The sequence below is a fragment of the Centrocercus urophasianus genome, unplaced genomic scaffold (assembly GCF_019232065.1).
Source record: "Centrocercus urophasianus isolate 14NV4802_14NV808 unplaced genomic scaffold, USGS_Curo_1.0 seq_19, whole genome shotgun sequence".
In the NCBI taxonomy this organism is placed as follows: domain Eukaryota; kingdom Metazoa; phylum Chordata; class Aves; order Galliformes; family Phasianidae; genus Centrocercus; species Centrocercus urophasianus.
The window spans coordinates 13,507,116-13,521,888 of NW_024884744.1; the positions used below are offsets into that span (position 1 = coordinate 13,507,116).

The 14,773-nt window shown below is 40.8% G+C and overlaps 1 protein-coding gene across 6 annotated transcripts in view; it reads left to right on the top strand.

The window, feature by feature from the left end:
* The window catches only part of TFDP2 (transcription factor Dp-2), a 43,039-nt gene that overhangs the window by 5,007 nt on the left and 23,259 nt on the right, over nt 1-14,773 (top strand). For 4 of the 6 annotated variants that reach the window (XM_042820610.1, XM_042820612.1, XM_042820611.1 and 1 more), the window contains exons 2-3: nt 1,278-1,344; nt 12,396-12,499. In XM_042820610.1, coding sequence (XP_042676544.1) covers nt 1,278-1,344; nt 12,396-12,499 — 171 coding nt within the window. Of the gene's footprint in view, nt 1-1,277; nt 1,345-6,327; nt 6,467-12,395; nt 12,500-14,773 lie in introns of all 6 variants that reach the window. The other 2 variants (XM_042820615.1, XM_042820614.1) reach the window with 2 other exon arrangements.

Consider the following 14,773-nt stretch of genomic DNA (forward strand, 5'->3'; position numbering starts at 1 on the left):
GAGGCTGTGCTCTGTGTGAGGCTGTGCTCTGTGTGAGGCTGTGCTCTGTGTGAGTCACTGAACTTTCCAGCCCCAATTTCAAAGATCCTCTCAGGAACACGTTGTGCACACTTTGTCAGGCTGAGGGCTCACTGTGCCCCTCCTGCAGGAGCAGCCACCACAGCACTGCCTTGGGCACAGGAGGACGGATGCCTGCGGGCGCTGCTTGTCTCCAGGCAGGCAGAGGCTCTGGCAGCAGACTGGCACCCATCTCTGCTCAGCCCTGCCCTGCTGCATTGCCACTATTTGATTTGTGTGCAAACAGTTCTCTGATTAGATATGATTACAGTTCTACAAATGACACTAGCAAATGTCCTATTTTTACCACATACATCTGTAAAATAGAGCAAATACTTGGTCCTTGATAGCATAATTGTTTTTGCTTATCTTGGATCTTGTCCTAGTCACTTATTGAAGCACTCACATTTTATAGTATTTTTTAAAAGACTTTCTGGTAGTTTCCGTAATTGCCTGCTGGAGGAATCGTGCTCTGATTCTAAGCAGGTTCCAGAGGAGTTCAGTCACTCGGTGCTTATGGCAGCTTCCATCTTGGAAGCAAACCAAAGTACCTTGTTCACTAAGGTGCTACAGATGCAATGCTCTGAAACAGTGGAGTGCTGCATCGCTGCTTGCTGCTGCTGGGTGCATGCCTTACTACCTGCGACTTGGGGACTTTCTGTCTCTTCCCTCCCTGTCTAGGAGTGGTGACCTTGTGTTTTTCTAAACAAACTCTACCTTTCTGTGCCTTGTGTACATGCCAAAATCAGACACACTGTTCTGAATATGGTTGTAAGTTCCCTGTGTCTCCAGTAATTTATTCTGTGTAAATTATCTCTAAAGACTAGGAGATGTATATAAAATACATCGTTGTCACATCTCCTCAAACCTGTGGGCTGTGTAGCGTTGTTGGTGGCAGCTGCCTTGTAAGACTTGGAGGGGACAATGACTCAGACAGTGATAATGTGCTTCTTGGGGCACGTATAGTACAGCATGAGAATATACAGGGACTTGGGTTTTCTTAGTTAAGAACTTAAAAATGTAGTTAATGTCTTCATTTATACGCAGTCAATGTCTTGGAAACTTGCTTCACATATCATGCTCTCATTAGGCTCTGCAAGCCATAGGATTATGATGTTTCAGCAGTGCAGAACAGATTACTTTCATAATACTGTTGGTTGCATACTGGAAAATGTGGAAAGGTCTGTCATATTTTAAGACTTGAAAAATGTTTTGTTCAGGTTGGTGTGACTTCCACAAATGGAGACTTGAAAGGATTTATAGATCAGAACCAGAGTCCAACAAAAGGTAAGAGAATTCTACCTGCATATGTAGTAGAGAAGCATACACTAAGATTTATTTCTCTCTTATGTTTACTAAATGAATATTGCTGCTGATTTCACAGCACAGTATGTGTTGTTTTGGGATGCTCAGAATTTAGTTTCTCAAAATGTACTTTCTGCAGCCACACTGGTAGATATGATGTGTTACAAACATCGTGTGCTTCTGATGTCAAAGTTTACAGAGGGAGAATAGGGATGGTAGAAAAAGCAATTGAAGTGTAAAATAACCCTTCTGTTTCCTTTACTTAATTGTGAGTAATGTTATGAATTTCCTATTTCCCACCCTAAAGTTCCTAGACTCTATTGTAGTAATCTTCCCAAACAGGAGTGGAAGTTGTTGGTGTACTTCTATAAGTGGCTGGACGGCTTAAAGTAATAGTTTTGTCCCATCCAATTTCATCTTACATTCTTGGTGAATCACTTGTGACCAGTGCATTGGCCATCAGAACAGCTATAGATTCTGATGAAATACATCTGCAATTCCTCTAAAGCACTGGAAGAGTTGGATTTACAATTTGTGAAATGCCTCAGTGAATCTTTTTAAGTAAATGTTGTTTGCTGTTATGTAGTGCAATAAAGAAGTGAATGCACCAGCTAGAAGAAGGATTTTTGGCTATTCACAACAATTTAGATCTATTAGACTTCAGAGTCAGAAAATGAAAGAATCTAGACATAATTTGTAGAGCTACGATAGCTTCCTTGTTTTCTAAACTGTACCACCACCAGCTGGTTTTAGGTCTTTGAGAAGTGTTTGCTAGGCACTGGCAAGATAATTACCCTTCTTGTTTCAGTGGTTTTTGATTACTGTGTCATGAGACTAGACAAAAGACTGAAGTGCAATATCTTCAAACAATTTCTGAAGCAAGCAATTGATTTGTCCAGAGAATAAGTGAACTGAATAACTTCATAAAGCAGAGGATGTTACTATTAGTAGCAGTACCTCAATCTTACTGCTCCTAGTCATTATTATATTTTGCTTGTGGAATGGTCAATGTATTATTTACCTCTGCTCTTCTGTATTTTCAAAAATATTATGCACTAATATTATTTTATGTTTATTTATTGATTTTTACCTTGGGATATAACTAAAAACCTGCCATCTCTGCTGAGATATTACAGCTGCTGCTCTTCATGATGTGCTTTCACCATGGTCTTAGACTGAAATATGATGGGCTTATGATGTGTTCCAAAGTAAAAGAGAGATCATAGAATGGCTTAGTTTAGGGGGGGCCTTAAAGATTCTCTAACTTCAACTCTCTGCCATGGGCTGGCTGCCCCCCACCAGATCAGGCTGCCCAGGGCCCCATCCAACTGCCTCCAGAGATGAGATATCCATCTCGCTATTCTCTGACTAAAAAATTTCTTCCTTACATATAACCTAAATCTCCTCTCTTTTAGTTTAAAGCCATTTCTCCTTGTACTATCACTACTAGACTGTGTAAAAAGTGGGTCCCCCCTTCTGTTTGTATGCTCTCTTCAAGTACTGGAAGTGCAGTGAGGCCTCCCCAGAGCCTTCTCTTGTACAAGCTAAACAAGCCTAACTCAACCTGTCCTCATAGGAGGGGTGCTCCAGACTTTTGATCACTTCAGGGCTCTCCTCTGGACCTGTTCCAACAGCTCCTCATCCCTCCTGTACTGGGGGCCCCAGGCTTGGACACAGTATGCCAGGTGGGGCCTCACAAGGGCAGAGGGCCAATCTCTGTCTCCCTGCTGGCCTCTCCTGTTTTGATGCAGCCTGGGATACTGTCAGCCTTCTGAGGTGCACACTGCTGTCTCGTGTCTAGCTTTTCGTCCGTCCATCAACTCTTTCTCCATGGTGCTGCTTAAGTTCTTCTCCCAGTCTGTAAACATATCTGGGATTGCCTCAACCCAAGTGCAGCACCTTGCACTTGGCCTTGTTAAACCTCATTGGATTCTTGTGTGCCCACTTTTCGAGCCTGTGCAGGTCTCTCTGGACTGCATCCTTCCCTTCTACTGTGTCAACTGCACGACTCAGTTTGTCATCAGCAAACTTGGCTGAGGGTGCACTCAGACCCACTGTCTGTGTCATTGATAAAGATGCTGAAGAACGCCCGTCTCAAGACAGACCCCTAGGAGACATCACTCACGACTGGCCTCCATTCAGACACAGAACCATTGACAACAACCCTCTGGCTATCCAACCAATTATTTATCCACCAAATAGTCCAGCCTTCGAATCCACATCCTGCCAGTTTAGAGAAATGGATATGGTTTGGGACCACGTCAAAGGCCTCGTAGAAGTCCAGATAGATGACATCAGTTGCCCTTCCTTTGTCCACTGATGCTGTCACTCCATCATAGAAGGCCACCTGACAGGTCAGGCAGGATCTGCCCTTCATGAAGCCATGTTGGCTGTCTTGGGTCGCTGCTTCATCTCTCACGTGCCTTAACATCTCTTCAAGGAGAATCCATCCCATAAGCTGCCCAGGCATAGATGTGAGGCTCCCCAGCCTGTAGTTCCTTGGGACTTCCTTTCTTCCTTTCTTGAATATGGGAGTGATGTTTCTCTTTTTCCAGTCATCAGGGACTTTGTCTGACAGGCATAATTTTTCAAATAGGATGGAGAGTGGTTTGGCAACCACAATTACATCAGATGTAGTTTGCTTAAGGCATACTCTACAAAGTGTTGCACCCTCCCAACAACTTGAAACAGTAATTCTGCAGCTGTTGTTGCCATTTGTCTTTCCTGTGTTGAACTGTAGTGCCTTCCCACTGTTAACTTCTTGGTATTTTTCAGGTTTATTTTGTTTTATGAGAAATTAACACCGATTGTTTAGGTACTGCAATTCAACAGGCAAGTCTGAAAGTACTGCTATATCACTTCTGCTGATTTTTAAATCTTGTTTACCATTCCTGAATAGGTTGGCAGGTTCATTTGTTTTATTTGGTGGTTCCGTTTTCCTATTCCTTGCTTGCTTCCTGTGCTTATTGAATACTGAGGTGATCTTGCATTAGCTTTTTCAAATCAGACTTTTTAGAGTGCTTTCTGTAGTTTTTAATTCTTGTATAGATGATAGATATCTGGAGAAAAAGAATTTCTCCTATAGTTCAGGAGAATCTAAATGCAGTTGAGATTTACAGTGGGTTTGGATATTTTAAATGTGGCGACTGCAGATTAAAACACATAAATCCAAATATGTAATCCTTGTAAAAAGCTCACTGCTGCACTCTGAAGAAAACTAGATTTTACTTCTCAGGCATGCCTAGAAGTATCTGAGTCCTTGTGGAACATTAACTCAGAATGGTGTTTGCTTTTGTTTAGTGAAAAAATAGAGAAAAGTAATTCCTAGAGACTGCTGGGACTTGCCATTGGCAGCTTCCTGGCTGAACACTGCTTCCACTTTGTAAAACTTTGCTCTTGGATCTCCCCAGCCAGCCTTACACATCAGAGTGCAGGTCTGAAAGAGGAATCCTGAGTCAGAGCCCCAGGATAGGACTTCTGCACGCAGCATTTCTTTCTGCATTGTGCTTTTTTCCTTTGTGACTGCCTGCTTAGCTTTCTGGAAAGAAAAAACAAAAAAACAAGTGTTTTAAATAGTGTTAAAGGGCTACAGTAAGGGCTACAGTAGAACAGTATACCAGTGGTAAGAAGATTGAATCCTGCAGCAGGTGCTGATTGTTGGTGTGCTGATCCGTTCCTGTGCATGGTTAAATGCTGAGTTTCCATGGCAGAAGCTTGCAGCAAAGCTCTGGTCTCCTCGCACTGATCGCAGGCAGGGACACACCTGTGTTGCCACTTGGTCACTTATCCCAGAGCCCACTCCAGGTCTGTGAGGGCTCAGCTGCAGATTAAGGAGCCCTGCGCCTGCTCAGGGTGCTCAGCAACAGCTCTGCAGAGGTGTCTCACTGAGGTGTGCTGTGCACACAGAGCCTTGCAGCCAGAGCATGACAGCCTGTGCTGCTGGCCATAGGGCTGGGCAGACTGGAGGCAGCTCTGTGGGAAGGGCCCTGCGGTGCTGCTGGGCCCAAACTGACTGAGCCAGCAAAAGGTTGTGGCAAGTGCAGTGGCACCTTACCCATGTGTATGCCTATTTTGAGAGGAGGTGCAAAGAGCCAGGAGAAGAGGCACGGGGTGCAAACTGACACACAGGAGCTTCCTCTGAGCACCAGGAAGCGCTTCTGTGCTGTGTGGGTGCCAGAGCACTGGCACAGGGACCAGAGAGGCTGTGGGCCTCCTTGGAGGTGCTCAGAAGCTGCAGATGGCATCTGCAGCAGGGGCCAAGGAGGTGGGTGAGCTTCAGAGGTCTGCCAGCCTCAGCTGGGATTGTGTGCAGGGTCCTGTAACTTTGCTTGTTTTGCTGAGAATAGTTACCGTGGGCTTTTTATTTTTGAGAGATAAGTTAATATTTTTAATAAACTTAAGAAGTTGAGATCTGGTAAGTACAAAAACAACAGCAAAATGACTAAGAAAAGCAACAATTATCAAGGCTTGGTTTTAGGAGAACATTTTTCCCCCCCCAGACTTCACAGCAGCAGCCAGTGAGAATTTGGTTCAGAAGAAGATCCAAATGTCTCTTCTGTAAGCAGGTTGTTGAATTCATAGCTCATAGCTGCTGGTAGGAATGAGGAGGTAATACGTGTGATACAACTAGAAATACGACTAGGAAGTACTAGCTTGTATTTGTTAGCTTGTGTTTTTAGTTGCACTGTTTCTAGGATCTAGCTTTGACATCTCTTGAGCTTACTTTGAAAGTACTTGGCATACATGACATTAAATCTCATCAGTTATATCCACAGATAATTAACCTAGAGAACAACATTAATTTGCAGTAACAAATGCCCTGAAAATTAAAGAACTCTGAATTTATGTCTGTCAAAAATTGTATAGAAGTTATTTGAATTATATTTTGTTATCTTTCATATGGAATGCCTTTGTGTGTAAAAGATGAGATTACTTCACAGCTAATAGTTCTGTTTGCCTCCTAAGCAAAACCTGTTGGCTGACCAGTGTCTGTACATGAGTGAAGAGGTTGGCAATGTATCCATTTATGTCTGTGAGCAGCAGCTGACAGTCATTGGTTAATGGGACGTGCAGGAAAGAAGCAGTGGTTTTCGGCTGATTGACTGTGAGTGATACGTTTGATTCTCATCTTCAGATACGCAACGTAGATGACCACAATTTTGGTGAATCCTACTGTACTTATTATTTTTTTAATTACGGTTACTATATTTTTAGGCTCTGTGTATTTAGATGGTGCTTTCCTTTCATTGCTGTGGAAGGAGAAGGGAGTCTGACTCTAGACCACCTGTCATGTAACAGGCTGGATGGGAGAGGATCACTGAATCTGATCAAACTGCAATTCAAATTGCTTTGAGAGAGGATCTTAACTTTTAATGCAGCTTAGAAGTTAATACCACTAATTTCAATGAAGTCTATTTGTTATGTAGTTCCTAGTCTTAATGAGTCTTGATGCTGTAATCTATTCCATGGAAATAAAGTTTTCAGCCCCGAGTCTGCTCTTTTCTAATTGTGAGCACCAAACACCTTACTCGTGTGTTTCAGGTGGTTCTTGTAGGACTGGTTTTCTAGGGTGCAGACTTTTCAATGAACAGGACTTATAGTTATGCTGTTATAATGGAAGCAGTAAGCAGTATGACAGATTTCTTACATTGTGACTGTGGGTTTTTTTCAACGTTTAATTACGTATTTCCAATTTCCTCCCCCTTGTGATTTGATCTTTTGCTTGTTTTTGTAGAGATTTTCTGCAGGAACAGTGCCAGTTAAAGTTGTGCCTGGGCAATCACAGCTGCACATTACCCTTTGCTCTGTGGCAGCACAGCTTTGTAGATAGCCCAGTGGCTTGCTGGACTGGGGAACAAGTTCAGTGGAAAAATACCCCATTTTCCTCCCTTGCAAATGAAAGAAAGAAAAAAAAAAAGGTAAATTCACTGCATAACCATAGATGTGGCTGTGCTGCCCTGGGACAGGAATGAGCATTGGGTGATAAGGGCTGCTTAAATGCATTCTCGTGGTGCTGCTGCATGTCTGACGGACTGGAGCCTCGGGGGTTCCGGCACAAGGCCTGATGAGCCCTGGGGAGTTCGTTGTGTGCTTAAAGAGATCCACTGAAACGTCCAAGACAACAGAACTGGTTATCACTAAGCCTGCATGTGGTATTTTGAGATCAGTACAACTGTTAACTGCTATACATTTGTTAGAAATCGAGCAGTAAAAGGCTGAAAATGTGCCGGTCAGTGTATCACTGCATGGAGTACTGACCCCTTTTTTTCTTCTTTTTTTTAATCTTTGTTTTTTTCTTTTCTACACACCTCTTTGACTTTTTGTGTTTCTAGATATGTATGTGCCCCTAACGACTATGGAATTTTCCAAGTTATGTTTATAGCTTAGAGTGTTTGTGCAGTAAACAAATGAAGAAATGTACTGAAAGAACATAGGAAAATTAATACTGAGGTTTTTTGTGCGCTTTTATAATTTTGTGCCTTCATCTTCCTGGTCTTGAAGATGTTTTTTAATTTAGTAGAGGAGCCTAAGAAAACACCAGATGCAGAATAGCCACATTTGGTAACTGTGAACTTTTTTCTTTGCTTTTGCTGTCAGGCCATTGGCAATATTTTTTAAAAGGACTGTTGGCTGATACGCTTTAAAATACCAGCACATTTCCAGGTTGTAAGTTAATAATGGATATGTATTTCTGAGCTTTGAACGTGAAATGCTGATTACCAAAATTCCTGTTGTGTTTTGTTTAAAAATTCAAAGTGTCTTTTTGTTGACGGATGCTTTGTGTGAGACTCCAGCTGGTGGATCTGTTTCCCATTAGCAATAGTTTCCTTCAAACTGACTGCAACAGATTCTATAAATTCTAAGATCTACATAATTTCTGATGGTCTTTGCAAATAAGCTAGCAGATTTACTTAAACAGGAGATTTGCTGAAACCTCTTCAGCTCCATGTTGGTACAGGACTGGATGTTGCTTCTGTGAAGTTACACTATTTAGAATGCAGTGTGAAAATGTAAAAGAAGCCTTGTGGGCTGATTCATTGGTGTGTGATGTAAGCATGTGTGTACTCAACTCATCTGAGTTTCATACGTGTGTCTGTGCAGGTAACAACATTCTGCACGGGCCGGGAGGCATATTAGTTAGTATCTATGCTTTTTTAAATATGAAAGAACCGCAACACTATTTTTTCTCCAGAATAAACAGTACTAGTGGTGCCTGAGTGATGGAAAAACAATGTCCACAAAGCAAAGTGCTTTGTGTTCTGAGAGAATCAGGCGTGTGTCCACTGACAGATTTTTATCTTGAATTTGCTTCAGTGGCAAGCATGCTCAGTTTGTGGTGCTGTTAAGTATATGTGTTTAAAGCCTCTGTGTTTAAAGCCTCTCAATGGGAGTTTTAACTCGGTTTCTTTCCCATGTGCTCAGTTTTCCATTGGTAAAATGGGAATAACGACACCGACCTCTCTTGTGCTTTGTACTGCTGAGAAACACAATGTAAGAACTGAATATGATTATACAAATCGTTCTAGTTTGATCCATCTATGCTGACCTTTTCCATCCATGCTGTAAGATTACCGTGACTAGGAGGCTGAAGTGCTCAGCTTACCACTGTATGCACTGCTTTTTCACAGTGATTCGGTGCACCGTTTGGTTGCCATATGATGGGTGTTACTAAGAGTTGGTGTTTATATGGACATTGATCATGTTTAAAGCCTTTACAGCTGCTGTATGATAAAGTATATATAATTTGTTTGGTGTTATTGCTACCTCCGGTTGAATACAGAAATCTTTCGTGGCTTTTTTTTATGATTTGCAAACAGCATGACTTCTTTTTTTGTACTTTTCATAAGTAAGACTTGAAGGAATTGTTCCTGTTGATGCTCACTCTTTTGTAATGCAACCTTGCCTTCAGAACTTTAGAAATTACTGGGATCTTCAGCAAGAGGAGGTGAAGTAACCTCAAAAATTTGGTGTAAAACGCAGGTAGTTGTCTTAGGCAATGCCAGCTCTCTTGCTGTAGTTGAATTGACTGCTTGCAGTCAGCAGTGATGTTCTCACTGCAGTGGCTCCACATCTCTGCAGCAGCTGTGTCCCACAGAGCTGGGCTGCTGCAGGGCCTGGGCTGGGCTCAGCAGCTGCACCACTCTGTGCAGAGGAGGAAGAGTGCTTACTGGTAGCCATTGCAAAATGTGCTTCGTCAGGTTGAGCTGCTGCTGTGCTTGATGCATTTTGAGACGCATCAACTTCTTCTATGAGAAGAGACAAAAATCTGCTCTTACTGTTAAATATTTGTAGCATTTTAAAATATTTGACTTACTGATGCGGGTCACGTGAATGTTTGGACTATTATATTCTTTCTGGAAAAAAAAAAAAACCACTGAGGAAAAGGAATATTTAATTGATAATGAATTAAACTTTATCATTTTTTCAGCCACTGAGAAAGATGCAGAATGAGTGCTCTTACTGTGCAAAAGTTTGTTCTTCTTTCTTTCTGTTCGTGGCTTAGGAGGCCTCACTTATCAGAACAGACTGATCCCGTTGTGTCTGTGTAGGTATTAAAAGAAGTAAGGCCTCTGTTACTCACTCAAGCCAGAAGGGCTCTTGTACATACTTCATATTTAAGCAACTGTCTCTGTAAAACTGTGATGCAGTTATTTGAACAGTCCTTGTATTATTAACGCTGCTGTGGCCATGTACTACGTGATCTCATAAATGAAGATATCTACGTGATCTCATAAATGAAGATAGCAGTTATCTATTAACTCTTAATCAGTATTGGTGGTTGTGTGTAGTGTTGCCTGTGGGTCTCAATTTTTAAGCTATGGTTTTCAGCCTATGTGTGGGCAGTACACAGAATTGTATGGGTACGTGCATACACACTAAAAACTATTGACAGTGGCTTAGAGTCTCTAAGCTGCGTGCTGAGAACACAAACCATGGGCACACTGATTGATGTAGAGGTCAGTGAGTGGATGTGTAAACGTAACTGTACACCAGCAGTGCTGATTGCACAGTGCAGTAAATCTGACATGTTTAAGTCTTGTGTTCTGAAATGTTACACATTACAGACCTCTGCAGCCCCAGAAATGTGCTGAAGATGACTGTGTGATGTAGCCCAGTGATAAACTTGAGGCTGAATGCCAGCATTTCAAAATGGTACTGTGCTTTAGCATGTGACTTTATCAGAGGTGCCAAAGGAATAATTTGTTCTGTGGTAAGAAAAGAGACAAGTAGAAACAGCATGAGAGCTCATCTTGCAGAAGAAGGTATGGAAATATTCAGGTGCAGCAGTGGGGAAAAAAAAATAAATTATAGCAGTACCTGGGAGGTGAGCAGCAGTGCCACTGACGGCAGCACGCTGCAGTGAGATGGGTTTTGATGAGTGCCAGCACAACTTAATACATCCTCAGCAAAATCCTGCAGCAAAAGTGAAAAGTGGCAAATAACTAGTCAGGTTAGAGAGCTTTTTGAGCTCAGTATATGAACAGGGTGTATGTAAGTTGTGAATTGCTCTGTACTTCATCCCTATGTCAGGAGGTATTTCACAATGGATCAAAGATTTACTCTGGGGTTTGGGTTTGTAAGTGTGTGGTTTGCTTTTTTTTTTTTTCTTCTAGGTGAGTTAGGTGAATAAATTCTGAAGGTGTCCTCAGATACAGATCTGCCTTTTGGAGAAGCAATATTTAGTAGCAGTGTAACTCCAGGTGCCAGAGAGATTTGCACAGAACATTAAAACATCCTTGTCTTATTGTGACCAATTCTATTATCTCTGTTCGTTTTTTATAAAGATGAGAATTTAAATATAGCTGCATCCTTTTTATTTCTGTGCCAAAGATAAAGAACATCCTTTACTAAGTATTTTTTTTTCCTCTCTTGGGTTGTTTCTGTGTTGTATTGCACAGCTGTTACATTGCTGAAATTACGATTACTTTTTTTCAGGGCAGAATATGGCTGTACTAAAAAAATCAACAACCACACTTCAGGATTAAATGAAAATAGGGGGCCGTGGAGGTGAACTAGCACTGTGAGAAAAGACATGGGTAATAGAGATCTTATTTGGACTAAGTTCAAAATTTGCCAACCCCTGCGGCAGGAGGAGGGCAGGGCTGGTATCTGTGTTGTGCTGAAGGAACCCATCACCTCGGATTGCCTTTAGTTTCTGTCTGCTAGTGCCCGAAAGCCTGAGGAGCTCTTAAGGAGTCAGTCTTTGTCCTTACAGCTCGTGACCTCAGCTAGGCCCAGGCTGGCTTTGTGGGTTATGAGGTAGTGGCAACTCTTCCTTGTATTTCATTCTGCCTCCAGACCCACCATTCTAACACTTGAATTTGGATGGGGCTGTGCATAAGAATGCAGGGAGGTGTTTGATTGATTTGCAGCTCTCTTGCTTTGAAACTGTCAGACAGATAGGAGCTGCTACTGCCACCATGTCCGAAGGTAAATGCGTGTTTTCACCACTTTGAGTGGCTTGTATAGAATGCTTGGAGTATTTATGGGGTAGTGGAAGTGCTGCATGACAGTTCTGATTGAGACGTTAAGTCTGAGTAATCAAGATTAAAAGGTAGAGTATGGGAAAGGGGAGTAGCAGCAGCTACTTTAGATACTTCAGCATAGTCAGAAGTGGTTAAAGCTGAAGATGTGTAGATACATACTTTGTGTGTATGCTTGTGATTGTAAGTAGACTTGTTTCATTTGGACTCTGTCATCCTTGCAGGTCCTTTCCAACTCAGGAAATTCTGGAAGTCTAAAAGTACACGCAAGAGTTTTAAAGCTGAAGTGTATGGTGGGCTGTGTGCCCTTTGTCTTAGGCTAGAAGAATTCCTTCTGGAAATAAAATACTAATACATAATTAGCAGTTTTGTAAGGCGTCCTTGTGACATCTGCTAAGGGTTCTGGTGGCTGTTCTGTGGCAGTGTGTAAGACAGAAAAAGTTAACTTGATTCCAAAACGTAAAAATGATGTGAGAATTCAGCAAAGTATTTTTTGTACATTACAAAGGAAGAAACTTAAAACTGTCTTTTCATTGCCTTATTTTTTAGGTAATATTTCAGTAATCACACTACCAGTTTCCAGTACCAACTCCCCAACAAAGATATTGCCAAAAACCTTAGGACCAATCAATGTGAATGTTGGACCCCAAATGGTAAGTTTTGCGATGACAGAACATGAACTCATGTAACTAGATATATAACTCCCATTCAAGTAATATGGAAACATGGAAAAAGTGAAGATGTGGGCCTCGCTAGAACATACAGACTTAGGTGTAAGCCTGAAGTATCCCACATGGTTGGGAAGGTGATGACATGCAGATACAGCAATCTGGGCATGCCAGGATTACTGCTCCATAATTATTTATAAATTTATTATCTAAATATATCGGATTATCTTTCTGGCTCTGACTGGAAATTGAAACAACTTCACCAGCTGACATTTCCACTGAGTCAAAAGCATATTAAGAAAAAAAAATTACCAGGAATATTAATGATACTCTCTGAATATTTTGAGCACAATAAATAATTGCCAAGAATAGAAGAAAGCAGTCAGTTAATGCAGTTCCCTCTTATTACCACATTCTGCTCAAGGCACTGGTTTTCTAAAATCACCCTTAGTTACAGGTAAGTTCTATAGCAGGTGGAAGGGGTGTAAGTTACTACATGGTAGGAGACTTGTAATTTTGTTTCACTCTCCTGTTCTGCTGAAAGTTAGATTTGAAAATCTTGCCTGGTCTGACTCTGCTCTGTGATGCTGTTCTCCATTGGACTGCCACAAGTGGTCACTTACAAGCTCCACTTCAGTATTTCTGGTACAAATTCTGTCACTAGTTGGTGACAGCCAGTCCAGCATTTGAATCTCTGATGGGTTGTAGGAAAAAGGAAAAAGTTTTGGTGTAGGTGCACAGCTGCATGTTTTCAGATTTCTGTACAGCAAAGTAAACAACAGCAGTGAATATCAGTACTCGACATATTGTAATCTGTCAATGCTCTCAGGTTGGCGATAGCTCTTCTCTATAAATGTCTATTTCCACTAGATGGCACCATGATATAGAAAGAAATGTCAGTCTTTAAAATACACAAACATGATTTTGTACCTCAATTTATTATACTGGTTGTCAAAATTATAAGGACATAAAATATTCTTTTTATGATACATCTTCTTTTGGATTTAAATGACATCAGTAGAGCAGTGTGAAACCTATGAGTGGGTGAAACGTGAACAAAGGAATTTCAGTATGCAAAACACTTAAAATCTTTTCTTTCTGACATGTCTGCCACGTGCTGGCAGAGCCGTATATGCTCACTTCTTTTCCCACTTGTCCCTCTCTGTCAAGCCTAACTGTAACACAAAGGATAAATAAGATAAAATTTGTTTATTCAGATAAAAGAAATACATAAATGTAATTATAGTTTGGTTTTAGGTGGGATGTAAAGTACTGCTTAGTGAATTAAAGAAGCTGGAAATTCTTCAGATAATGTTTTTCTTTTCTTCTAGTTGCTTGAACAATATGAATGGACACCAAATAAAGTGTCTGCCATGTGCTACTTATATGGGCATTGAAGTAGTAAGGGAAAGGACTAAGTTTAACACATTTGTTTCTCAACATATCGCTAAAAGCGAAATAAAGTTTAAAAATAAGTTATATGAGTAAAAAGCATTCTCCAAGAAGCTTTTGTATAATTGGAATAAAAGAAATTTTAACATTTTTATTTTAGTGATTAACTAATAATACTGTCCCATTTTTAAATGCTATCTACATTCTACTGGCAACCTGTGTTAAAGAATTAACTTAGATGTGAATTAGCAGTTGAGAGCGAGTGCTTTACTGCTAACAACCACTGTGCATTGAATTTCAACAGCTTTGAATCAATGTATTGTAAATTCTTTTTCTACAGTATAGACTTCACATGTACTTTCACAGATACGAGCTTGTACTCCTAGCTTGTTAGAGGGCCTGGAGGTCTTGTGAATGCTGTGAACTGCAGGGAATAATTGAGAGGGATCTCAGATTATCTTTGGTACCAAATGCAGATAGTTAAAAGAGACAAACCCATTGGGAATGAGGCTTTTCTGATTCCAGTAATCGACAAATTACCTAGATTCACTCTGGAAGAAACAATCAGATACATATAGGTACAAATCTTATATGCTCCAGCTAATAATTATTTCTGTTGTCTAGTTCTTGTTCATAAAAGTAATGCAGTAATAAGATGCAAGAAGCAGAGGTTTACCAATACTGTAATTACTGTCCTGTGTGAAGATCTAATGACACCTCTTCTGTGTATCTTATTTTCAACTTATATCTGATTTACATCTGTGCATCCTTCATATGAATTCTAGGATATGTTAACCTGTTTTATCAAAGATGTGCTTTTTGTTGATATTTTATTTCTTTATTAATTTCAATTTCTAAATTTTGTAG